Consider the following 26,939-nt stretch of genomic DNA (forward strand, 5'->3'; position numbering starts at 1 on the left):
AATGAGCCTCACACTTTAAATAGTAAATAGTTGTATGTATACATTTAATTTTCTCACCACCAGTTATCAAATGGGACAGTTATTGCATGTACATTTTCAAACAGCAATGACTTTCTCTTGTCTTTTTGTGCTACAAGTTCTAATTGGCACATTAGTAGTCCAATCAAATGCGCGCTATTAATTACAATCCAGCCAATCAGCTTAGCAGGGGGGCGGATCTTCCCACCCAGCCAGAGAAATGTCCCAGCAAGGTGCGCTGGATCGATTTGAACAACATGGACTCAGGTAGGTGAACTAATTTGACCCATTTTGTATCAATTTATTGAATATGTGGCGACTTTAAGTGACACAGTGAAGACTTTAGCTGTCCCCTATCAGCGTGTGTGCGTCAGTATTTGTTGTGCGAGAGTATTTTTGAGTACGTAGGAAGAGCCGCCTCTTTTTAAGACGTTGAAAATTGAAATGTTGTACGTGGTTTGTTTTCAGTTTGAGTGTCATTTTTCAATCTATGTGTCTAGTTGCGTCGCAGCTTTTGAAGACGCAAATAAAACTTAATTAGCTCTATCTCGGTCGCCATGGTTACGCGCTTTAAAATGTCGAACGTCACCTTTGACGCCGCGTCGCTGTCCGAGGTGCTGAAAGTTAAGCACCGTGAGACGTCCGTGGGGAAACCCCTACGAGGACAACCGGGTGAGGTTAAGTGATATGTTTCCATGGCAACAACACCATGTGACATCCGGACTCTTAAGAAGGTCAAGTCCGAGATAAATAAACCCGTTAAATCCCGATTTTCAGGTGCCAATGCAGTATATTTTCTGCCCTTTTTTTTAATGGCCTAATGTGTTTAATGTAATGTGAGTTACGTCATGCTCCACATGGGCTCCTTGCTGTTTTTTTTTTTTTTTGTGATCAGCTTTTTATTGAAATTTTACATAAGATGCTTATACACATGAGCTTCAATGACAGAAACCCAAGACAGCATCATCAAACATACAAACTATTTACAGATCGCCGTTGCCTTGATGAGGAAAAATATACATAAAATTAAAAACAAAGACAAAATTACTGAATGAAATTATGATATGCATGTACACACACACACACATATATACCCGTACACACACATATGCACGCAAAATAAAACCTATAGACACGGAACAATAAACAAAACTAAAACAGATAAAAATAAAATAAAAATAATTCAAGCGAACAATTTCACAAAAAGTGTAAGTTTTCATTTTGTTTATAATACCGGTTATATTTGTTCAAGAAAAAGTGGATCAGAAAGAGTTGAAACAAGGAAATCCCAAGCCTGTAAAGTGGATGCCCGTCTCTTATGAATTACAGCTGATGATCTTTCAATAAGAGAGATGTCTTTAAAATAGTTAAACCATTCCTTTATTGATGGAGATTCAACAGAGAACCAGGAATGTATCTCTTTGCTGTTTTGATTAATTGCTGTTTATTTTTCAAAACACTTTTTTTCCCCCTGTGGGGCTCAGACAGGTGAGAGAGATGCATCATGGGCAGGCATGGACCAAAAGGTAACTCCAGGAATACAAATTATCAGCCATCATGTCACAGAGACACCTGCCTCGGTGAGTTGAAATGTCTGGTTCATTCCTCCAGAAAGATATGTGTGTATGTGTGTGTGTGTGTGTGTGTGTGTGTGTGTGTGTGTGTGTGTGTGTGTGTGTGTGTGTGTGTGTGTGTGTGTGTGTGTGTGTGTGTGAAAAGCAGTGGTTATCTTCTGTGAATATAATACAGTCTCAGTATGCAGGAAACATATCATCTGAGGATCCCTTTCCTGCCTGCTGTATGCAGACTCCTCCACCCGGAGCTGAGCCCGCGGTGGAGCGTGTGTGAAAGGGGACCCTGCCGGCCTCCATGGCTCACTCGTCAGACCCGTCCCGCAGGGAGAAGACCCCCGGGACCCAGGGGTCACACACGGCTACGCGCAACCTCTTGCGGAAGAAGGAGCAGCGCCGGCGTGGAATACGATCCTCGTCGCCCATGGGCCGGGTCATCCTCATCAACTCTCCTGTGGACGGTGAGGAGCGGGTTTGGCTGCCGGCTTGTGGAGTGCAGATTACAGACTCCAGTTTATTATTTTATGATACAACCTGTTTTTAAAGGATCTTTTATTAAGAGTAAAGGCTCTCAATGAAACGCAAAAGTTTCTTTTTACCCCAGGATTAAAAAAAAAAATGAAATTTTGTAACTGTATTTCAAAATGTAATGTTATTGGATCACTGGATGTGCATCGACAGTCTCTTTAAGAGCATCAAGGTTTCCTTCACTTCGCTCTTAAATCTAAATCGACCTAAATCTGTCTGAGTGAGGGACCAGTATAAGATCTCCTCCACGACGGCAGCTTGTCAGTTGACTTGAAGTTGTTCAAACAACTTAATAACCTACTTATTATACTGGAATAGACGTACAACACACATATAAGAGCTGAAAGTTTAATCTGTTATTTGTCTTTATTCCGGTGTGATACACCTCTGATAGTTGGATTAATCAGATCAGTCAGATCACCTGCAGCATTAACTGATATCCAATAAGTGTGTGTGTGTTTGTGTGTGTGTTTGTGTGTGTGTGTGTGTGTGTGTGTGTCTGTGTGTGTGTGTGTGTGTGTGTGCTATAAACAGAACTTGGCGGATGTTTCAACAACGCTGTTCTCTTGTCTCCTTGCTCATCAGAGATACCTCTTCGTTTTCAATCTCTGCCCGAGCTTTGGGACTGAAATGGCAAAACCAGTTTGACTTCTGGTTCAGTAAATATGAAATAAGTCATCAGCTCTGGTCTCATTGTTAGGAGAAACCATCCTGATCAAGACAACTACAGTGATACAACACAAAGTTACAGACAGTATGGAAACAAAATAAAATATACATCACGAAAAAAGTACATTTGAAAAATAACTGCAACATGAAAAAATCCGATGCATAAGTAAGCATTGTTTTGAACCCTAGATGAGAAACTGCAACCTTAAAAAAAAAAGTCCCTCAGTGCTACTGAATGAGATGTTTCTGGAAGCAAGTGGTAATCATTGAAGCTACTTTTGGATGAAAACTTTTTTACATTTTCTTTTTGTGTCATGTGGATACAGAATCCTGTTTGGGGGGTTTATGATCAGCTTTTTAATTTAATAAGCGTTCTCTTTGGAGTGATAGAAACTGACGACTATTTAAAATCTCAGTATCTTTCAATATATCAGAAAACATTAAGACCTTGGGACGTCGGAGGTTATGCCCCATGTACAGGGTCTATAGTTCTTGTCGCAGCGGCCTTGGGTTCAAATCCTTACTCGTCCCTTTGCTGCATGTCATCCCCTACTCTCTCCTCCCAACATTTCTTGTCTCTCTTCAGCTGTTCTATCTAATAAAAGCAAAAAATGACCCCCAAAAAATATTTAAAAAAAGACTGTCAGCCCTGAATCTTGGGAGTACTCTGACCGCTCTGGTGTATGTCGCTCCAAGGACAAAGAATAGATTTAAAAAACAGATTGAGTGAGCAGAACATTTCTGTCATTAACTTAAAAAACAATGGTACAGTTTTTTCCTCTGAGAAGTGTGACATAAATCACCATGTGGTATTTTCAGGAGGCGACGACTGCGAGGACCTCCACACGATCACAGTGGATAAAAGTGTGGACGGAAAACTCGGCTTCAGCGTGCGCGGAGGCTCCGAACATGGCCTCAGCATCTTTGTCAGCAAGGTGGAGGACAACAGCACAGCAGGTAAACCAACATACTGCTGTGTGAAACGAAAGAGATTCAACGATTCACTGTAACTGCTGTTTCCTAATGTTGCTCTTTAAATGTTTCAGTCTGTATTTGATCTTGTTTGCTGTTTTGTTTGCCAGAGGAAGCAGGCCTGCTTGTAGGAGATAAACTGGTGGAGGTGAACGGCGTCAGTCTCGAGAGCATCACGATGAGCAGCGCCGTGAAGGTCCTGACAGGAAACAACAGGTTGAGGATGGTGGTGAGACGGGTCGGAAAAGTCCCCGGCATCCGCTTCTCCAAAGAGAAGACCACATGGTAACAACAACGACAACAAAAACAACTCCTGTGATATTATAAGAAAAGTATTATATTGAAAGTGAGGGTGTGTACTGTTCGTCTTCCAGGGTGGATTTGATCCACAGGCGTATGGTGGTGGAGGAGAGCGGACGGACACCTTCAGAGACGAGCTCAGGGAGCGCCCTGCAGAGGATCGTCCACCTTTACACCACCTCGGACGACTACTGCCTTGGCTTCAACATCCGCGGGGGGAAGGAGTTCGGCCTGGGGATCTACGTCTCCAAGTAGGCCTGTGGGGACTCTTAAAATTCAAATAACACAGCATGACTTTTCCTGAATGTATTGAGCTCTCTCCTGCTGTTGTTGTTGTTTCAGACTGGATCCTGGTGGTCTGGCTGAGCAGAACGGGATAAAGATGGGGGACCAGATCATGGCCGCCAACGGAGTGAGCTTTGAGGACATCAGCCACAGCAGTGCAGTGGAGGTGCTGAAGAGTCACACACACATCATGCTGACCATCAAGGTGAGGGAGTGAAATCTTGATTCCCTTTTTGAATAAAGGCTGTTAATTAATGTTAAAGTCTTTATATGTGATTTTTCACACTTAAATATAATAGAAATCAAGTATATCCTCTGAAAATAACTCTGTGAGTCATGACTGTCTACAATGGGTGGAACACCCGAGTCCCACTGTCTGGGATGTTTTCAGAGTTTTCAGAGTCCTATCTTCAGTTTGTTTACATCGCCCGGACGGCCGGCTGACTCCTCCCCTCGTGTATAAAAGTTGTTTAATTGAGGGACTAGAGAAAAGAAGAATAACATACTGTACTCACTGCTTAACTGTGTTTCTAGATCACGCTCATTTCAGGTAAATTTACATGCAGTGTGAAGATACCAGCATAATAAAGATCGCTAGCATTAGCATGCTAACACAACAATGCAGCACGAGTTGTTTTGGTTTCATGCTGGTGCTCAAGGGCGACATCTGCTGGATCAAAAAATCGCATATAAAGCCTTTAAGTAGTGGATGCAATCATAAAAGATCTGACATTATTTTGCAGAAGTAAGGAGGTCTCAGTTGGATGTTTGGATGCTCGGTGTTGAATTCTTTGATAACAAGATAGAGGGGGTGTGTTATGTTTCATTACGACTCTTTATTATTAGAAGGCATGTTGCTTCTTTCATTAATCCTTCATTAAAGAGTGCACACGTTAACCTTCTGAACTGTTTCCTACCGCTCATCTTTAATTCTCTTCTACTGAACCCCCCCTCCACACCCCCTCCCCCTGCTCCTCCTCCCTATCACAAACCACACCGGCTGCGTCGCTGCACAGAGGATGCAGTCTCAGTTTTGTGTGGCAGGCCTGACAGCTGGCACGCACTCGTAATATTCCTTTGCTCACTTTACTTGTCGCAGCTTGGGTTTCGCTCTGTGAGAAATAGCCAGGCCGTGTGCATTATTCACCAGGCAGCCGGGATCAGGTGCTGATCAAAGCTTAGAGGCGTGTTTTTTGGGGGCATGTTTTATGATGCTATCCCTTCACTTTTCACACAGGGAGTGGACTTAAACAGCTTCCCAGACATCAAAAGTTACAGGAAAGAGTTAGAGAGTGGATTTGCTTGGGTTTTGGCTCTTTGTGCGGTTCTAGGGTTACTCTTTATCAAATATAGGATCCTATAAAAGTTTAAAGATCTCTACTGTATCTCATTTGCATATCTGTGTCCACGTCTCCACAGGAAGCAGGACGATACCCGGCTTATAAAGAGATGGTGGCAGAATACAGGTGGCTTAATAAGCGTATGTATCTGCTGTTTTTATTACACACGTTTAAACAGCTGGAAGTTTGCATCTGTAAATAAACACACAGCGCCCCCCCCTGATATGTTTTTTTTTTTATTTTCCTGGTTTTCTCCCTCAGTGGCCAATGGCACTCAGAAATCTTCGTCCCAGGGCTCGGGCTCCACCTCCTCGGTGTCCTCTCTGTCGTCGGGGACTCCGGTCAGCTCTCTGAGCGGCCTGTCGCAGGTCATGTTCCCTCCCAGCATGCCGTTTGGTTCAGACATGGTGGATGTTTGCATCTCCACAGAGGACCTGAGGTCAGAGTTTTATCTTAAGACAAATGTAAAAAAATACAAAAACAGGAAAGCGTTGTATTTTATGGAACTTTTTACTTATTCAGGCTGAAACTCTAAGAACACTAAAAATAGGAGTACAAAGAAGAAATGAAAATGAATGAAACAACAGCAGACACTTTGCAAATAAATTAACCATGCAAAATCAAAAACGTCTCTGTTGGTCGGGCCTGTCTGACTACCATGCAAGAGAAAACAAACCTACCTAACATTAGTCTTGAATCCAATTTGATTGAGAAATGGTTCTGAATTGACATTTAGATTTGTTTAACTTACCTCCTCTGCTAAGTGTAGCTGCTAATCGTAGTTAGCTCATATAGTCGTGCAGCCCCTTTCTCCATTTGGACATTAAAGCGGTTGCTGTATGTTTGCTTTGCCCTCACACATGACTGCAGACACAAAACGACTGTTTTTACTTACAGACACCACCAGATGTAACCATGTTAGTTTTCTTTTTGGTTTAGGTCAGCGTCGGAGCGAACTGAGACCGCCATGCAGACAGACCTTCCCTCTCAGAAAACCGCTTTGGACACGACTCGCAGCCTGGGTCTGACCACTCTGCTCAGAGACACGGCCATCAGAGGAGAGGAGGAGCAGACCAGAGGGAGGAAAGAGTCCACCAAGACCGCCGTGCTGATGGCTCTCAGCAGACCCAGCCGACCAATCAGCAGGTCCCAGAGTCAGGCCACCATTGCAGGTGAGGGAGGAGAGAGAGAGAGGGCAGTAAAGATAAAGAACAAGAGATGATGGATAAAAGTGACCTATCGTTGCTCTCCATCACAGAGATCAACCAGAAGAAAGACAAGAAGCAGAAAGGGAAGGACCCGGAGGAGAAGAGCACCCTGCAGCGCTCAAAGACTTTAGTCAACCTGCTGTTTAAGGGCGGACGCAAGAGGGATGCTTCCAGGGCCAGATCCAAGTCCCCGTCCAAAGACAAGACCGGCAAAGGTAGTGTGCCCTCAAGTTTGGCTCATTCATGGGAGTTTGTTTTTAAAAGGAACAACAGAGACGTTTTGAAACTTCATCCTCAGAGTAACTTAAAAGATTTCATTTACAGTATATCAAAAGTTGAAGTCTGTTGGAGTGTAAAGAGGTAGAAATGCGTTCATTCTGTGATGTCTTCAGAGGGACGACAGGTCGGTGCGATGCCATATTCCGAGATGCTCGGAGCGGTGGATGACATGGCCCGCAGGCTGCTGACGGAGGAGGAGGTGGAGGCTGTGATGAAGACGTGCAGAAGGGTACAAAGCAAATATTCAGACTATCAGATCCAAGCATAGCTGACTGACTCAAGTTATTTAAAGTGACTGTTCATTTTTTTTTTTTCTTTAATGCCACTTCACAGTATGTGGCGGAGCGGTCGGTGGAGAACTTGATACGCCACCTGCTGGCTGTGTTGGACAGACCGGAGAAGCTGCTGCTGCTGAGGGAGGTCAGGTAAGGAGAGGAAGAGGAAAAGAAGATATTCAGTAACTCCAAAAGCTTCTTAGATGCAGCTAAAGAGCCAATGAATTATTAATTTGCTCATTGTATCACTGAGAATTACAATTTAAATGATTTTCTTTATTTAGAGCTTTACAGAACTGTTGTTGATTCTAGACATAAATCAAAAAAGATCACTACAGTGGTGAAGGTGGCCTAGTGGTTAGGTTGCACCCAATGTATGGACAGCCGCGGTCCTCCAGGCGGAGGGTCCGGGTTTGAATCCTGTCTGTGGCTCCTTTCCCGTATTTATCAAGATATTTTTTTCAAATCTAAATATTTCAGTCTAAGATTGTGATAATTGGCTCGGTGGTTGAGCTTGCAGTCTCACAATCAGAGGTCAGTGGTTCAATCCCAGCTCCTGTTGTTCACATGTCCAAGTGTCCTCAGGTGAGACACTGAACCCCGTATTGTTCCTGAGTGTCACAGGCATCAGATCAGTGTGTGAATGTGCATGATGGAGAAGTTATGTACTGATGGAAACTTTACAAAGCATCCTCTGTCGTCTGTGTATCAGTGTGAATGTGACATGTAATTATAACTATTCAACAATGACTCAGCACCGTCTTGTGTCTCAGGATGCTGCTTCCTCCCTCTGACCTGAGTGCGTTCAATAACTTGGTGACTCCGCTGGAAGTCGAGGCCTACGACATCCTCAAGTATCGCTCGGGTGCGTACGACCCCTGCTGAATGTCAGGATCAGTAAGAAACAAAAACAGCAGCTCTACTCACTCTCTCTCTTCTCTCCTCTTCTTATTGTAGTCAAAACTCCTCCTCTTCGCTCGCCCATGTCCGGTCGAGCACCAAAACGACGCCTCATCACTCCCATCCCAGGTCAGTAGCTTTCACCTAGGAAACACCGCCGCTGTGTTACTCAGAGTTTAGTTTTTAGACTTTTAGATTTCAAGTTAAAATGTATTTTTACAAACATCTTGCATTCTATATAAGTAGAGGGCTGTTTGGTGTTATGAAGATGATTGCAAATGAGTGTTTTCTGTGCAGCTGCAGGTTTGAAAAATGGGATAGAGAAAGATGCAGGAAGAAGGATAGTGACAAATCTATGGGACAAATAGGGAGGGGGGGTCCATAGTCAGAGCAGCAGGAGGTCCCCACCAACGATCCAGAAGAACCATCCAGAGCTCAGGAGCTTTTTTCCAGTATGTTGGTATGTTGTTCTTGGGAAATAAAAATCTCAAGAACGCCTGAAGGGAATGTTTTTCTTTAATTTGGCACAAACCTTAACGTGGTTATCAGAGGTCAAGTTTACTTGGATCTCACTCTTGTCACATTCTCATATTAAGTCAGGTCTCATATTCTAGGACGGGATTTCATTTCATCTGGTTTATTTTTATTATTTAGTTATAAAAAGTTTATTTATCAGTTTGAGAGAATGAAAGTATTCCTCCTGCTGTCAGAGGAACGTTTGACTGATGGAATCATAAAGAGAGAGAGAGAGACTGTATCTGGTCTTTGGTTCCTTCATTAATTTATTTTGGTTCAACCTTTCCCATTTAATGTAGAACTATTTATGCATGTGATTGTTTTTTATTTTTATCAGGTTGTTTATTCTAATATTTTCCCTACACAAATGTTTCCCTCAGATTTCCAGGGAGGCTTTGAGCTCCACAGTGCCGAGGAGGTGGAGAAGGAGAGCAACCTCCTGGATCAGCTGGAGAGGCTCACTGTTTCAGGGCTCCAGAAGTCCAGAGAGAGGCCCCCAACCCCCAGATCCTTCACCCAGCTGCTGGACATCCCTGTGGACGGATATGACACAGAGTCCAGAGACCTCAGACCTGCCTCTTCCAGCCCTGCAATCCCTAACTGGCTTCTGACCCGCAGCGAGGACTCCCGCCCTCCTCTCCGCACGGACATCGGCACCATCCGCTCCGTCCACTTCGACGAGGTTTCCCTGCACTCGACTTTAGAGAGGCGGAGATCTCCGTCCAGAAACGGACACACCAGAGGCAGGAAGAAAAGCACGGACAGCAGCAAAGAATCTGTGTTCACGCTGCAGAGCGCGGCTCGCAGGAGTCGACCGCTGTTGTCTCAGGTGTTCAGTTCAGATCAGCAGACGGGGAGCGAGCAGGTGAACGGACATCGGGATCAATCTGAGAACAGACTCAACGGAGCCGAGCCTGAGCAGGAGTACAAACTAAAGACTGTCACCATCTCCAAGACTAAGCAGTCTCTGGGTAAATGTTAACGTCTGAGATGTTAGAATCATAAAATAAATACCATATGTTGTGATTTAAAGGGTCAGTCCACTAAAATAACAAAAGTGACCTTTTTTTTAGCCCCAAACCTCAGGGCTGTGTTTCCAAACACAATGTCCCGAGTACTCAGGATCCATTGAGACAGTTTTCATCAGAGACATATTTGTTGTTATAAAAATAAACTTTTTTTAACAAATTAATCAAACTCTTTCCACTCAGGAGGAAAAAAAAGCACAGATCATAAAGCACACAGGGGGTAAAAGTATGAAATGGCAGCCGTTGGAGGATAAAACTCAGCAACATTTTAAAAGCATTCTATGAAAGATAGATAGAAGAAAGATGAGGGTTAAATCAAATAAAACATATACACACAACGTAATGCCTGGAGAATAGAGTGAGAATAGATATTGTCAGTGTCACTTCTCGACGGCTGTTTTCCAGCAGTCTTCCTTAAAGTTGCATCGCTGACATCCGTCTTTGTTGTTTTGCTGTTTCAGGCATCAGTATATCCGGGGGCATGGAGTCCAAGGTTCAGCCGGTTGTGAAGATCGAGAAGATCTTTCCAGGAGGAGCCGCCTCCACCTGTGAAGTGCTCAAGGTGAGTCAAGAAACGAATGATGCAGTTCAACACTTCACACAATATAATCGACTTCCAGAACATGAAATTATGACAGAAAATCAGTGGAATGATAAGTATCTGAAACTTTCCCTCTTGTGTCCTCAGGCTGGATTTGAGTTGGTGTCAGTGGACGGAGTCACCCTGCGAGGAGTCACTCATCAACACGCTGTGGACATCATCAGAAAAGCCTTCAGCAACAAGGCCAAAGACCCCATGGTGCTGGTGGTCAAAGTCCCCAAAAACATTTCAACGGAGACGTGAGACACTCGTCGTGAAGTTTAGAAACATTGCAGACTCTCGTACCGACGGAGACACAGACTGGAAAACTGGAACTTCAGCCCCGCACACTGTGAGGTGCTCTGAGGTATTTTATTTTGCCATTCATGTTTGTATAAAAAATAAGATGGACACTTGTTGCTGTTGAGCATCTTGAGCTGGAAAAACAAGAATCAAAAAAGGATTTGATTAAGGAAGAAGCTAAAAATGAAAAGTACAAGAGGAATCTCGTCACAGATGCGTCCATTTTTACAGAAAATAACCTTCAGAATCTTAAAGGGGACATATTATGACAAATCCTCTTGTACAGTGTTTTTGAACATATATTTGGGTAACCTGAGTGTCTACTGACCCCCAAAATGTGAAATAAATCCATCCAGTCCTTTGTTTGTGGTCTGCATAAGTCTTACAACACAGAGGAAAATGCTCCGTTTCTAATTTGCTCTCCTTGTGATGTCACAGTGGGATTCTAAAAAAATCCCCTCCCCTCCTCTGATATCTCCACCCATGGACTCCACCCCCAGCCTATAAAAAAACTTTTGTGCAGGTCCACCATTTAAGGAGTGATGTCTACCAGGAAAACTCAGGGGGGGGGGGGCTCATTGCATTTAAAGAGACACACACACCAAAACGGAGCGTTCTGAGAGAGCTGGTTTATACAGGGTCACAAACCTCCTCTGGTGCTTGATTCATGTTATATTTTGACCAAAGCACAGCACAGATGTTTCATTTAGACCACAGGAGACTGTTTGAAAAGCTGGAAAAGGGGGATAATATGTCCTCTTTAAACATTGTTGCTCGTGATGCCTTAATAACTCACCTTAACATAACCCAGGAGCCGATCACCATTACATGAAATACATCCTGGACCAGCAGCGTGCATCAATGTTTCAGAACACTGAAGTGCAACCTGAGTGCCTTTAAAAGGCCTGTGGGCTAAATATAAAAAAAGTCTAACTTCATGTTACTTGTAGTCTACATACTGACCAGCAGAGGGCACACACGAGCTGTGAACATGAACAAAGGTAATCAAGTTGAGTATTGGAGAATAAAGAATCCAGGTTGCCATTGAAGAGATTTACAACCCAAACTTAACTGTTGTTTTATGTACTGGCTGAATACTTTGTAAATGTATAAAATAAAAAGTGTTATATGGAAATATTAAAGGGTTAAAATCCAACAAACAAACACCTTCAACATTTTGTATTTCTTTAATTAAAAACATAGTAGGTTTGTTCAAGATATGTACAGCATGAAAATATACATTTAATGTCTTCATACAAATATTGTGGATTATAAAATCACAGAACGGACATCCACACTGACGTTAATATACAGGTGTCATATCTGGAGGAGGAGGAGCTAATAGAACAGGTGCGACATTGCTTTGGTCTATTCACAGTGGCTATGTTTGTATGTTTAAGGACACACATCTCGATGATTTCTCCGGGTCATTTACAGAGGAGGGAAACTCAATCAGCAGGTTATAATGGGACAAAACAAAAAGGTTTTTTTTTCTTTTTTTCTCTGAGCTCAGCTGTGCGGAATAACAGGTCTTATACTTTAAAGGTCGTCAGGTAGTTTACTCATAAAGAGGCTCATTCAGTGCACGACTTCCCATCAGAGATTTAATCCTTAGTAACACATAAACACACACAGTCATCTCTTTCTTCAGCTCTTACGCAGAAAAGTGTTTAAATTATTCGCTCTGATTATCAGATAAACGAGCCATGAAGGATTTGTTTCAGGACCGTCTCACACGTCTTAATCTGGAACATGTGTGAACCAGTAAAGAGATTAAATTCAGATGAGTGTATGTTTATCTTTTCTAAAGTTCAGTTTGCCTCCTTCAACATATCACTGACTGAAATGAAACAGATGGAGTGACTTAAGGACTTGTACGCCATGACTCTGACATACAGTTCAAGCTGTGGTTGCTACATACCAGGTTTATAATTCTGGATGTTTCAGGCCAGTTTATGAAAAGGTTTTACACCAATAAGCAGCGTTTAATGCTTTATATGAAAAGAAAAAAATATATATTTCTGACCCTCCCTCTCTTCAAACACTGTTGATCACTCCCTTTTTGAATGTTTACAGTTTAACATTAGAAAAAAGAGCAGCCATTAAAATCTAAATAAGCATCTCTGAACAACACAAACAACAAAGTGTCGGCCTCAAAACATTGAACTCATTCTGTTTTTGGAAGTAGAAACCAAAATGCTAATAATGTTTTTTTTTTAAAACATGACTTTTGAGTTATTTAGATTTTTCTTACCAGGTGTTTTATTTGCTTGATTAGCTAAAAACAGAAAGTTTCTCAGAGAACCTTTAACACAGAAGACGTGAAACGAATTAGCTTGGTTTCATGAAGTTTTTCCCGGTAAGACCCGACAGTGAGCCTGGAACTGGATCTCTTTGAATTCATGTTAATGGAAAAACAGTCGGTTTCAATATTGCTTATCAACTTCTCCTGCTATGAAGAGCATTAACGTCTGCTGTTAAAAAAAAGCCCAATTTAATTTCTGAACATTCATGATATCATGATATACAGTGTGATCGATACTTGGTACTGTATTTGATCCATATAATCCCCTTCTATATGAAAAAGGAAAATACATTTAATCCAAACTTTCCACACAAATCTGTGCTGGTTTTAAAGCTGGTTCAGTCATAATCATGTTTTTTCTAGATGATTTTGTATCTGATTACATTGCACTCTGTTGATGTTTACATCTAAACTTTTTTAGGTTTCATTGTTCAGGATGTAATTTTAGGATTTTATTCCCTCATACATCCTCTTACATAAAAGTGTCCTAGAGTGTCAAATTCTGCCTTTTTCAAAGTTATAAAACACCTTTTATGTGCCGTAGAATTTCAGAAAATTTGAATAGTTTGTCAATCAAATTAAAGGAAGAAAACATCTGCAGTTACTCTTTTCAGTCCGAATGGCGTTTACATAAAGGCTGTAGTAGTTTTGATAGATCATCGCTCTCCAACCTCAGCACCGCGCTCTGACTCACTCACTCTCAACCTTGACGTGTGCAGAGTCCCACGTTTTCTGTCACCGTACAGCAGCGTGGGCTTTGTCCATATTAACGACACAAACAAGAGCAGACTGCTAACACAGAGTGGGAGTGTGGTGATAATCTGAGCAGGGAGGAGGAATCCTGACAAACACAGGAGGAGGAGGAGGAGGAGGGTGAAATGTTACTCACACATAATAACTCCCACTAAAACTGCGGGAAAAGACGTAGCTCATAAACACTCACATAAATGATAATGAGTGGGGGGCAGAGGACTGAGGTGGCCTACTAACGACTAATAGAGGTCGTTGGCTTTTAAGTGGGACTCCTCGGAGACTAGACCGATGAGGCAGAGCTAACGTGCGGCTGATTTTACACTGCAGATGTTTTTTTACACGTCTCCTCAAACTGTTGTCCTGTTTTCACCTGGCATCCTAAGTGATGACATCACGAGTGGACAGCCTTAAGTACAGGTTTAAACACTACCGGTGATGGATATGGGCTTAGGATCTGACTCACCAGATGTTCGTCATATTTTGTAAAAATGAAATGAAGTGAGGGTACAGATGTGTCAGAGGACAACAAACTGTTTTTTTTTTTTTAGTTGAGTGGCTCTATTAGTTTCCAGAGACTCCAGTCTACAGTAGTTTCTCACTCACTGATAAATTAAACAGCTGTAAAGTGAAATTATGTTCCATAGAAAGTTTGATATTACACACTCGCTCTCTCTCTCTTTGTATCTGCAAGTAACAGTCGATGTCGTTTAAAGCCTAATAAAGGTAAATGCTGCTTTGTGTGTTATTTTGCATGAAAGTATCAAACAAGTGGTCACTGGAAACACATTTTGAGATGCATTTTGAGGTCATGATAATTCCAGGTGTGAACAGCTGTGCTTTGAGATGTCCATTTGTGATGCTTGTGTGAACAGGGTCTATGTTTCCATCCAGACAGCGCAGAGGAGATCCGATCTGTGACGTGAAGGTGAATTTCAAAACAAAAAAAAAGCTGACAGTAGTGCAAATAAAACATGAACGGACACGAGGGTTCATATTTCTGTGGCGGCGATCTCGTCGAAGTTGATCTCGTTGCCGCTGCCCTCGTCCTCCTCCTGACTGAGCTCCTGCAGCAGCTGCTCCAGCTCTCGGTTCCTGCGGTACATCTGCACGTAGTTCTGCTGCAGCTGCTTCTGGTAGCGGATCACCTTGTCCTTCTCCTCCTGCCATATCTTGCGCTCCTCCTCAAAGCCCCCCATCTGCTGCTCCGCCCGCTGGTGCTCGAAGGCGAGCTCCGACTTCATCCTGTCCATCTGCAGCTTCATGCTCTGCAGCGCCTCTGAAGTGCTCTGCCGCTGAGCCTTCGCCTCGTCGCTCTCGTAGGCCAGCATGTGCTCCTCGGCCTCGTGGAACACCTGACACTGTCTGTTTCCCGGGCCCTGATTGGCCAAAGCGTCTCTGAGGTGAACCAGCTCTCCCTCCAGGCGTCCCACCTTCTCCCTCAGCAGCTCCGCCTCGCTCTTGCGCCGCTGGAGCTCGTTCTCGCACACCTCCAGCTCCAGGGTCCGCGTGCGCGTCGTCCCGTTGGCCTCCTGCAGGAGCACCTGTGTGTTCGTCAGCTCGCCGCGAGACTCCCTGAGCTGACCTCGCAGGGACACGATCTCCCCCACCCGCTGGGACAACTCGCCCTGCACCTCCTTCAGCTGCTGCTTCAGCAACGAGATCTCCCCCGACTTCTGACACACCTGACGGAAGAAGAGAACGTACACTCAGCTCAGGAAAGAACACCGATGTTTTGTGCACATCATTTAAAGAAGTAGCTGAAACACTTTTTTCTTTTTTAAGATTTCTTTTGGGGCTTTTTGTGCCTTTAATGGAGAGATAGGACAGTGGATAGAGTCGGAAATCAGGGAGAGAGAGAGAGAGAGTGGGGAATGACATGCGGGGAAAAAAGCCACAGGTGGGAAGCGAACCTGGGCCGCCTGCTTGAGACGACAGCCTCCATACATTTTTTTTTTCTTTGTCCAATCAACATTTTCATCAACCTCGCATCACATCTTAATCAAAGTATTTTTTTTCTGCTGCTCATTGTGTGGCCTGGCAGACCAAGATGAGGGCACTAAACCCCTCTTCAGAAAACCATAACAACTAAATCAACAACTCCTGTATCAAGTACTTAAACTTATAATGCACTGCATGATTATTACGCTCAATTTACTTTCATTTAATACGGGATATAAATATGAATAATTGCTTTATAGACAAGCTGCCATGCTCAGACTGATGATCCACAAATTAAAGTCTTCGCATAATTTGAGCTTAAAGTAATGGGTCGTATAGAGTTTAGCGAGGGGTGATAAACTGCCCAAAACTTCTCTTTTAATGTGCTCACTGGTGAATCAAACATCTGTGTCCCTGATTCCGTTCATCTCCTCTCACCTCCCACTTGCTCTCCTCCAGTCGAGGCCCCAGCTGGATCTTCTCGTGCTCGTAGGATGTGCAGCGCTCTTCCAGCTGCTCCCTCTCCTGCAGGAGCTGAGCAAAGTCCTCCTGCAACTTCTTCTTCTCCTGCTGCAGTTGATACACCTGTGACCAAGACACGACAGCACCATTCAGACTGCCGGTTCAATGGAAGATATTTACGCCCCTGTGACCCCTCGCCTTCATTGTGAATATCAGAGGCGTAATGGGGGAATGAAGTGATCCCCCCTCTGAGACTAATTACTTTGTAGGGTAGTTCGAGCAAAGTCTCCAAAAACAGAAACAACAGCATCAACTGTGGTTTGTAACACAATAGAACCTGTCTGATTGTTTTGTCAGAGGTCCTGACCTGCAGCTGAAGCACCTGCTGAGCGCGCTGGGCCTTCTGCGAGGCGACCTGCATCCTGGTGGCACAGCCCTGCCTCAGCTCCTCCAGCTCCAGCTCGAAGCGCTTCTGCTTCTCCTCATAGACCTGCAAACAAAAACAGTGGAACATGAAGCAAACGGGCTGAAAGTTTTAAAAGACAGAATTTTATGTTGAATATTTACCATCACAAAATTGGTGCTTTTTTTTTTTTTTTTTTTTTTTTTTCCTAACACCTCTTGGGAACTGGACATCAGAATGCATGTGTCTTAGTGAAAAGGCTCATCATGGTCACCTGAAAGCCCTGGGACCCATCATTTATGGACTATTATATAGCCTGTTGGATGGCAGTAACTACTAGCCTAAGACTTAGTTCCCCACACGCAGGTGATAGTTTAAAGTCCAACTAGCAACTTGCAGAATAGAATTGGGTTAAGGGTGCACTTAAACACAAATGGTGGTTTACAGAGATTGAGACAAAGATAAACTTGTTAGATCATAGTTGATGGATTTTGTTACAGCCCATATTTAACACCTCTTTTGCTCTCTGGCTGCTTGCCGCCATATAACCAAATTGGGCTGAAAGTTAAGCCTGGTTCCCACGAGGTGGTCTGGTTTGGTTCAGTACAGTTTAGTACAGTATACCCTGATCTTGTACACTCTTACACTCACCGGATGGAGATACCGGTGTCAGCTACCTAATAGCTTGACATGTGACACAGTGTAGACCACCAATATATTCAACCAAGAAGAAGAATTGGACACAGTAAACAAAAGCAACATTTGAGGACGTCCAGCAATTCGTGTTCTTTCGTTATTGGGATTTGTCTTGAAAAACAGCCTTGAAATTACTCACTCGAATAATTACATATGGGACGTTTTGTGTTTGTTCTTTATTACCGTTGTTGCACAGGAAGCGGTGATTCTTTTGACCACTCAATGGACTACAGTGTGTCTAGCTCCAACCTTTAGGGTCAGATCAGATCGCTTGGCACCCCAGAAGAAGGGAAGCAAAAAATTAGGATGAAACTTATTTGTTATTTTGGTACCATTCCTAAGTTTTGTTTTCTTGGAAATGCAGATAAATGTGTACCAAATTGTACTTAACTGAACTGACCGCTTGGTGGAAACAAGGCTTTAGTGATCAAAACTACTCAGACTACAAACAGAAAACTTATCTTTTTCCCCACTTACAGATTTTAGATTTATCTGCAGATGTCTCTACCAACCTGACAAATAGCAGCTTCATTCTCGTCCAGGTTGTCTCTGAGTGTCTGCAGCTCCAGCTCTCTCTCCCTCAGTTTGTCCTCCAGGTCCCTCACCACCCCTTCATAACCCTCCACCGGGCCCGGGGAGCGCCCACTAGACCCGCTGTCAGAGAGAGGATGACCTCGGCCGCTGATCGAGCCAGAGCCGGTGCTCTTACTTGAAGACGAGCGCCCGCTGTCAGAGTTTGAGTGTCCGTGCGTGCTGACAGGTGGAGCGCTCTTCATGGGCTCCAGGTGACCAGCGGTGGTCTCCCCTGACGTCTGACTGTAGGGGGCGCTGCTGTATGGGGGGATGCTGCAGAGGGAGTTGCGTCCAGAGTCGGTCAGCTGACACGGCTGGTTGCAGCCGCTGCCGCCGTTCCGCGTTCGGCCGTACGCGTTGCTTTTCTCCGTGCTGGAGGGCGATGATTCTCTGTGGGTCGGACTGAGCAGGTTCAGGTTGTTTTGGCTTTCTGATACGTTGGCAACATGGCGGGGGGAGAGGTACTGCATGGACGTCCGGTTCTTGGGAATGACGGGTTTGAAGGCAGTGGGCCGCAGCACCGTTTTCTCCATGTTCTACAGATAGATGACAAAATATGTCAAAGGCAAGCGAAACTCAAAAGTATGTCTGAATTTCTTTGTACCAGAAATCACCAAAAATCACTTTTTAAATACTTTACATACGCACTCTGCAAATGCTGCCTGAAAACAAAAATGATGACTAACTTAAAGGTCACATATTCTCCTGATTTCAACAAGTTTAAATAAGTCTCAGAGCTCCCCAAAACATGTGTGTGAAGTTTCTTGTTCTAAATCCACTCTGATCCTGTATTTGATCATGTCTATAAACCCCTCTATTTCAGCCCTGCTCAGAACAGGCTGTTTCTGTGTCTGTACCTTTAAATATGTAAATGAGCTGTGTTTGACCACGCCCCCTCTCTGGAAGGGCTATCTAAGATTTAGTCAGTAAACTTACCCTCTCCAGTTTTCCTGACACAGGGACCAGTTTTGGAGGCGGTCCGCCCATATTTCCATTTAACCCGGACACTTCTTGACTCCCGTCCACGTCCGTCCCCGGGCTCACAGGCGTCACATGGTTGTCGTTCCAGTCTCCTATGAAGTCCTCATTCAGATAGGTGTGGTTCCCATTCCCGCTCTCCTTTTCCATCAGACCCCTGCCGGAGCCTGTGGAGCTCTGTTTCAAGAGTGGCGGGATGTTCTGCAGTAAAGGGTCCTGGGGTGACTCAGAGCCCAGACAGGAGGCGCCCTGTGTGGGCCGCCGCACCCTGGCTCCCAGCTCCCCACCAGAACGGAGGTCTTGGTAGGGTCCTGGACGGGCGGCGATGAGACTGCTGACAGAACCCATGGGATCCAGAGCGGAGGGTGGAGCGTTGACGGGGGACGAGGAGGAGTGGTGTCTCCTGCGGGATCCACTATGGCCGGGGGTGTGAGGCTCAGTAGAGATGGGCAGAGCCTGAACCAGAGCCATGATGGCGGCTCGGTGGGGTCAAATGTTCTGTGAGGAGAAAACAAAAGCAATGGATTTTTAACTTTTTTTAGATCAGTGACAAAAAACAAGATAGCAAGAAAAGAAGAAAAGAAGGAAGGAAGGAAGGATAGAAGGAAGGAAAGAAAGCAAGATAGCAAGGAAGGAAGGAAGGAAGGAAAGAAAGCAAGAAAGAAAGGAAGGAAAGAAAGCAAGATAGCAAGGAAAGAAGGAAGGAAAGAAAGCAAGATAGCAAGAAAGGAAGGAAGGAAAGAAGGAAGGAAAGAAAGCAAGATAGCAAGAAAGGAAGGAAGGAAGGAAAGAAAGCAAGATAGCAAGAAAGAATTGGAAGGAAGGAAGGAAAGAAGGAAGGAAAGAAAGCAAGATAGCAAGGAAGGAAGGAAGGAAAGAAAGCAAGAAAGAAAGGAAGGAAAGAAAGCAAGATAGCAAGGAAAGAAGGAAGGAAAGAAAGCAAGACAGCAAGATAACAAGAAAGGAAGGAAGGAAAGAAAGGAAGAAAGAAAGGAAGGAAGGAAAGAAAGCAAGATAGCAAGAAAGGAAGGAAGAAAAGAAAGCAAGATAGGAAGGAAGGAAGGAAAGAAAGCAAGATAACAAGAAAGAAAGGAAAGAAAGTAAGAAAGGAAGGAAGGAAGGAAGGAAAGAAAGCAAGATAGCAAGAAAGGAAGGAAGGGAGGAAGGAAAGAAAGCAAGATAGCAAGAAAGGAAGGAAGGAAAGACTCTTTAAGGACGAGTCGTAGTCGTGGATGATCTTCCCCTTGGCAACTGGACTGGTCGAAGCCTTTGGATTAAGCTTCAAATGTCTCAGTTTCTTAAGTACAGATCAAGTCACATGTCTTGATATTAAGTGTTTCAGGTCTCTGAATGATGACAATGAAAATGCAAGTTCAGTATTTTTCTCTCAAAGGTGTTCTAACTGTTGGGGAAACTTTCCTTTTATACAATAGTTTTCCACAAATACCTGAAAGATCAGATTCAAACTGTTCACTCACAAAAGGTGCTGTGGAGGAATTTGACTCACTCTACCAGACACAGAAACTACAACAGAGTCGAAACAGAGTGGATGTACAGTAGACTACAGCATACACATTTCCCCACACAAGACCAATGTCGGCCCACACACAGAGAACCAGGACAGGCCATTCATGAAGCCCATTCAAGCAGCACAAACGGGGGGCTTGCGGCGTGAGGCTCTGGAGGCATGAGGCAGCGGAGGAAAAAAAAAGGACTCTCCTTTCATTTGAGATGTAAAATGGCTTCTAACATGCTGGCATTTTCTCTGACAGCAACAAAGGCTTCTGTCTCTGCACATCTCATCAGCCTTGGGAACTACTAAAAAAGTCCAAGGGCTGCGGATAATATCTCAAAGTGGGAAAACGCAAAAGAGAAGGAGACGGGTTCAACTGGCCGTGATACCTGAGCCGTGGGCGATCAAAGTTTATGAATTAACCCCAAAAAAATACAAAATTGTAAAGATGTGAAAAAATAATGAGGAAGAAAAGCTCACTTACTTTTTCGCTCCCGCACTCTCACAGGGAGCCTGGTAAATATTGACACTCTTGACAGAGCGACTATGATGTCAACATTAGTCCCGTGGAGGGAGGATAAGTTGAGTGTTGTGTGGAGAACAATGGCCAACAGGACGCATGATGATGAGGTCATGGTCCACTGACAACAAACACAACAGCAGAGCCAGTGTTGATTTAAAAACATCTCGGTGAGTCAGAACATGAGGATATCCGACTGACGGGTGTGTCTTGTTCTTGAGTTTCTGTCTCGTCTGGGAAGTCTCTAAACTATGACTGAGGGGTGTGAACACACTCGCAGGTCTCCCTACGTCACTCACAGACTTTCAGTTTGTTTGTGAATCCACGCTGGGAAGCAAAGCCTACAAGTTTCCTCGTGTCTCAGCCCTCTGTCTGACCCTCTTAATCTTCCTGTTGACACAATAAAAGATAGAAACCTCGGGGGGGGGGGGAGACTGTCCATGTTGTTAATTAGTGTTGAAGATGACTAATAAGGTGAGAAAATAGGCCGACAGCAGGCGAGCTGGCCCGACACATTTCAGGGTCCCACCTGCCAGGACGGAGCCATGCCAAGTCATTCTCCAACCTGCCAACTTCACTACCAGCCTAGAGGGCTACTTCAGCTATTTAACTGTAATTACGACACTTTAATTAGCAAAACTCACAGTCAAGCTGATCCCTACCTAAACTCATTATTATGACTGAGACAAATCTGCTGCTGCAATATGTTGTCGGGATGTGTATAATCTCTGGAAATAAATACTGCATCTGTGAATGGATGGATTATATGTGGGCAAAGACCAGATTTAAGTATTGAGCATTTTGTCTTTTAGTCCATACTGCCCCTCCAGCATCGCTTAACACTTTACAGTACAGGACTTACAATCAAACAGAAAGAGCAAACTAAAGTAAAAAGGTAATAAGAGCAATAATACTCATGGTGCAATACAATGTAATGGACAATAATATCGCTGTGAGTTGAAATAATATCTAAAGGTTTTATAACTCTTAAGATTGCACAGAATAGTGTTTTTTCTTGGTAGTTTCTTTTTAAATTTCCCTGTATCTAAAACTATATCAGATGTGCATGTGTGTGTAAATGTGCATGTGTGTGTAAATGTGCATGTGTGTGTGTGTAGATGTGCATGTGTGTGTGTAGATGTGCATGTGTGTTTGTAGATGTGCATGTGTGTGTGTGTAGATGTGCATGTGTGTGTGTAGATGTGCATGTGTGTGTGTGTAGATGTGCGTGTGTGTAGATGTGTGTGTGTAGATGTGCACGTGTGTGTAGATGTGCATGTGAGTGTGTAGATGTGCATGTGAGTGTGTAGATGTGCATGTGTGTGTAGATGTGTGTGTGTAGATGTGCATGTGTGTGTAGATGTGCATGTGTTTGTAGATGTGCATGTGAGTGTAGATGTGTGTGTGTAGATGTGCATGTGTGTGTAGATGTGTGTGTGTAGATGTGCATGTGTGTGTGTAGATGTGCATGTGTGTGTAGATGTGTGTGTGTAGATGTGCATGTGTGTGTAGATGTGCATGTGAGTGTGTAGATGTGCATGTGAGTGTGTAGATGTGCATGTGTGTGTAGATGTGTGTGTGTAGATGTGCATGTGTGTGTAGATGTGCATGTGTTTGTAGATGTGCATGTGAGTGTGTAGATGTGCATGTGAGTGTGTAGATGTGCATGTGTGTAGATGTGCATGTGTTTGTAGATGTGCATGTGAGTGTGTAGATGTGCATGTGTGTAGATGTGCATGTGTTTGTAGATGTGCATGTGTGTGTGTAGATGTGCATGTGAGTGTGTAGATGTGCATGTGTGTGTGTAGATGTGCATGTGAGTGTGTAGATGTGCATGTGTGTGTATAGATGTGCATGTGTATATAGATGTGCATGTGTGTGTAGATGTGCATGTGTGTGTGTAGATGTGCATGTGTGTTTGTAGATGTGCATGTGTGTGTGTAGATGTGCATGTGCGTGTAGATGTGCATGTGTGTGTGTAGATGTGCATGTGTGTTTGTAGATGTGCATGTGTGTGTGTAGATGTGCATGTGTGTAGATGTGCATGTGTGTGTGTCGATGTGCATGTGTGTGTGTAGATGTGCATGTGTGTGTGTAGATGTGCATATGTGTGTGTAGATGTGCATGTGTGTGTGTAGATGTGCATGTGTGTGTGTAGATGTGCATGTGAGTGTGTAGATGTGCATGTGAGTGTGTAGATGTGCATGTGTGTGTAGATGTGTGTGTGTAGATGTGCATGTGTGTGTAGATGTGCATGTGTTTGTAGATGTGCATGTGAGTGTGTAGATGTGCATGTGTGTAGATGTGCATGTGTTTGTAGATGTGCATGTGAGTGTGTAGATGTGCATGTGAGTGTGTAGATGTGCATGTGTGTAGATGTGCATGTGAGTGTGTAGATGTGCATGTGAGTGTGTAGATGTGCATGTGTGTAGATGTGCATGTGTTTGTAGATGTGCATGTGTGTGTGTAGATGTGCATGTGAGTGTGTAGATGTGCATGTGTGTGTGTAGATGTGCATGTGTATATAGATGTGCATGTGTGTGTGTAGATGTGCATGTGAGTGTGTAGATGTGCATGTGTGTGTGTAGATGTGCATGTGTATATAGATGTGCATGTGTGTGTAGATGTGCATGTGTGTGTGTAGATGTGCATGTGTGTTTGTAGATGTGCATGTGTGTGTGTAGATGTGCATGTGCGTGTAGATGTGCATGTGTGTGTGTAGATGTGCATGTGTGTTTGTAGATGTGCATGTGTGTGTGTAGATGTGCATGTGTGTAGATGTGCATGTGTGTGTGTCGATGTGCATGTGTGTGTGTAGATGTGCATGTGTGTGTGTAGATGTGCATATGTGTAGATGTGCATGTGTGTAGATGTGCATGTGTGTGTGTAGATGTGCATGAGTGTGTGTAGATGTGCATGTGTGTATGTAGCTGTGCGTGTGTGTGTAGATGTGCATGTGTGTGTAGATGTGCATGTGTGTGTAGATGTGCGTGTGTGTGTAGATGTGCGTGTGTGTGTAGATGTGCGTGTGTGTGTAGATGTGCATGTGTGTGTAGATGTGCGTGTGTGTGTAGATGTGCGTGTGTGCGTGTGTGTGTAGATGTGCGTGTGTGTGTGTAGATGTGCATGTGAGTGTGTAGATGTGCATGTGTGTGTGTAGATGTGCATGTGTATATAGATGTGCATGTGTGTGTAGATGTGCATGTGTGTGTGTAGATGTGCATGTGTGTAGATGTGCATGTGCGTGTGTAGATGTGCATGTGTGTGTGTAGATGTGCATGTGTGTTTGTAGATGTGCATATGTGTGTGTAGATGTGCATGTGTGTGTGTCGATGTGCATGTGTGTAGATGTGCATGTGTGTAGATGTGCATGTGTGTGTGTAGATGTGCATGTGTGTGTGTAGATGTGCATGTGTGTAGATGTGCATGTGTGTAGATGTGCATGTGTGTGTGTAGATGTGCATGTGTGTGTGTAGATGTGCATGTGTGTGTGTAGATGTGCATGTGTGTATGTAGCTGTGCGTGTGTGTGTAGATGTGCATGTGTGTGTAGATGTGCATGTGTGTGTAGATGTGCGTGTGTGTGTAGATGTGCGTGTGTGTGTAGATGTGCATGTGTGTAGATGTGCATGTGTGTGTGTAGATGTGCGTGTGTGTAGATGTGTGTGTGTGTAGATGTGCATGTGTGTGTGTAGATGTGTGTGTGTGTCGATGTGCATGTGTGTGTGTAGATGTGTGTGTGTGTAGATGTGCATGTGTGTAGATGTGCATGTGTGTGGTGTTTGAATTCATGTAGATTTATGGTGAATGTCACTACATTTCATCGTATAATGTGCAAAGACAATAAAGACTTTCTATCTAATTGTTGCCCCAGTGGTGTAAACCAATCACATTTTAGCAGACCCTTCAAACTTCATGGCTGAGTACATTTTAAATGAAACACAGACTGTGGTGACTATTAAACTCTTTATTAGTTTTTTTATGTATAGCGTCAGCTTCAGTTGGGCTTCACAATAATCTGCATTCATCTGCAGCAATCAGCTCAGACTTGTGCCTTTATGTACTAGGTCCAACATTGTATGACTGTTACATAAAGGGACCAGGACGCATACTACTCAGACTTCTTTAAAGGATATGAGATGACATAAAAGGCTGCATGTCTGAGATGGAGTATAAACTCAAACTCTTGGCCCTGTGTTGGTTTACTTCTAAAGTTTTCAACACAAACCTTAAACGTCTGGTTCAAGTAAAAGTACGATTTTTTTGTTTATTCTTTGCAACTTGCATCTTCTTGAAGTCCCCTAAAGGCTTCTCGCTGCCTTTGCCGTATACTCCGATCAGTACTTATGATCGGGGGGACGCACATGCATTGCCCTCTAACTCTCTCCAGATACAAGTGAATAGTCTCTAATCCCTCTGGAACTCAAGATGGCTGATGCTATGTGTAGGGACTCTACTCTCAAACTGTTTTAAAGCCCCTGTCATGATCATGTGGCTCTGGTCTCCCTTTTGTTGTCATGGCGATCAGGGCCTCAAACATTATATGAGAGGGGGAGGATGGGAGAGGAGGGGAGGGGTCAGAGGGCTGACAGGGAGGCCAAGACCTCCTCTTTAGCATCTTAAAAGCCTTCAGTCTTTTCTATAGCGCTGACAATCTTCCATACGCTCCAAGTTGCCCCAATAAAAAATAATTGGGCATTTAAAACGAAACGACTCGTGGAGAATTCATTACAACTCTGCAGGAGGAGTGAATGGAGATAATATAGTGTGTGAAGAGACTGTTGTAGAGCTGAAACTAAGTATTTTCATACAGGGAAAAATACTTTCCCCCGACTTTGTATTGCTTGCTTAGGTTGAAAAATAATCCAAAATATAAATATACTAAATGTTTCATCTTAAATGCCAAATAAAAGCTAAAAATCACGTTTCAGAAGCTTGCACAAGTCAACGTTGAGCTTTTTTTTTGCCCTCAGAAGAAAAACTGTTATAACATTTCAGCACGAGATACTTTAAAAAACAATGCAATTACATGCCGTATTAGTTTTCTGTAAAACACCCCCATAATGTCTCCAGTGTCAGCTGACTGTGAGCAGACTGTTTTTGTCTGAGGAAAGCCCTTGAAGGGTTTAATGCCCCCTCAGACAGACGGCTCAGTCAGTCCCTCCTCCAGCAGCAGGAATGTGCAGAAACACTTCTAATGAGAGAGAGAGAGAGAGAGAGGACTGAACGTGGACACAATCGGAGCTGCTCAGTGCTTGGATGTGACGACGCTGCAGCCACAGTTCTCCTAAAGTTGCATCACTTCCATGCCTTGCAGCTTCTGAGGGCAGATTTGGAGTTAGTATTTGTCCCGTGTCAAGTGTTTCACTTTGCAGGAGGCCGACAGCAGCAGCAGCAGCGGCTCTGCGGCTCTGCTGTCACCTCGAGGCTTCAGGGTTTTATCCCCGAGCTTTCAGCAGCGACAGTTTTATAGATTTACCTCACATGGATAAAAACAGGAGAAAAAAGCAGCAGAGGGACAAACTGCAGTGGTTGCAAAAAAGTGACAGTTGTGCATAAAACGGTGTGAAAACAAAACCCTACAGACTCAACGCAAACACTTTTACAAATGAGTTCATTCTTTTAAGTGATTGCATATGAAAGCTGTGGGCACGAGCGCCAAAACACAACGACGGTAAAAAGGATTATAAGAAAGGTGGGACAACACTTCTAGTTGTTGTTGCATGTTTACCCTCAGGACCACCGTATATTTAGGAATATGAACTTGTTGTGTTCATGGTTGGATCATAGACAAGACAGGTGATTGAGGACACCCGCTAAAGCCTCTCCAAGCATTTCAGTTCGCTTTTGCTTTGATTACAATCATAAATGACATTAAAGGATCAATATGTAGGATATTTACTGAATTCAAATATAAAAATGACCTTACTCTCTGATCAGACGTTAAGGAAGCATGCTATGTTGAAGTGCTGGCTTCTCTGACAACAACACAGCAGCCAGTATGTCCTCCTTCTAACTTTAGATTCT

The 26,939-nt window shown here is 43.7% G+C and overlaps 2 protein-coding genes across 8 annotated transcripts in view; one reads left to right on the forward strand and one right to left on the reverse strand.

Annotated features, from left to right (window-relative positions):
• The first annotated feature begins 213 nt into the window (after nucleotides 1–213).
• LOC109981853 (PDZ domain-containing protein 7) lies at nucleotides 214–11,828 on the forward strand. 4 transcript variants are annotated; one of them, XM_029276808.2, is made up of 18 exons: nucleotides 214–285; nucleotides 1,503–1,598; nucleotides 1,768–2,050; nucleotides 3,606–3,743; nucleotides 3,869–4,043; nucleotides 4,133–4,309; nucleotides 4,401–4,548; nucleotides 5,763–5,823; nucleotides 5,945–6,122; nucleotides 6,623–6,855; nucleotides 6,942–7,106; nucleotides 7,284–7,399; nucleotides 7,504–7,595; nucleotides 8,219–8,310; nucleotides 8,403–8,474; nucleotides 9,242–9,832; nucleotides 10,351–10,451; nucleotides 10,578–11,828. In XM_029276808.2, the coding sequence occupies exons 3-18, from the start codon at nucleotides 1,888–1,890 to the stop codon at nucleotides 10,731–10,733; spliced, it is 2,658 nt and encodes an 885-aa protein (XP_029132641.2). In that variant the 5' UTR covers nucleotides 214–285; nucleotides 1,503–1,598; nucleotides 1,768–1,887; the 3' UTR covers nucleotides 10,734–11,828. The 4 variants fall into 4 exon arrangements, with proteins under 4 accessions (XP_029132641.2, XP_065805709.1, XP_065805708.1 ...); XM_065949637.1 differs by having other exon boundaries at nucleotides 1,774–2,050; XM_065949636.1 differs by having other exon boundaries at nucleotides 1,781–2,050.
• A 112-nt stretch (nucleotides 11,829–11,940) lies between these two features.
• The window catches only part of LOC109981852 (leucine zipper putative tumor suppressor 2 homolog), a 40,814-nt gene continuing 25,815 nt past the window's right edge, over nucleotides 11,941–26,939 (reverse strand). For 3 of the 4 annotated variants that reach the window (XM_065949638.1, XM_020630824.3, XM_020630825.3), the window contains 5 exons: nucleotides 18,839–19,378; nucleotides 17,842–18,438; nucleotides 16,598–16,720; nucleotides 16,207–16,353; nucleotides 11,941–15,512 (listed from right to left, as the gene is read on the reverse strand). In XM_065949638.1, coding sequence (XP_065805710.1) covers nucleotides 14,820–15,512; nucleotides 16,207–16,353; nucleotides 16,598–16,720; nucleotides 17,842–18,438; nucleotides 18,839–19,351 — 2,073 coding nt within the window. In that variant the 5' untranslated portion in view covers nucleotides 19,352–19,378 and the 3' untranslated portion in view covers nucleotides 11,941–14,819. The remainder of the gene's footprint in view (nucleotides 15,513–16,206; nucleotides 16,354–16,597; nucleotides 16,721–17,841; nucleotides 18,439–18,838; nucleotides 19,379–26,939) is intronic. The other variant, XM_020630826.3, reaches the window with a different exon arrangement.

The sequence above is a fragment of the Labrus bergylta genome, chromosome 21 (genome assembly GCF_963930695.1).
Source record: "Labrus bergylta chromosome 21, fLabBer1.1, whole genome shotgun sequence".
NCBI lineage: Eukaryota > Metazoa > Chordata > Actinopteri > Labriformes > Labridae > Labrus > Labrus bergylta.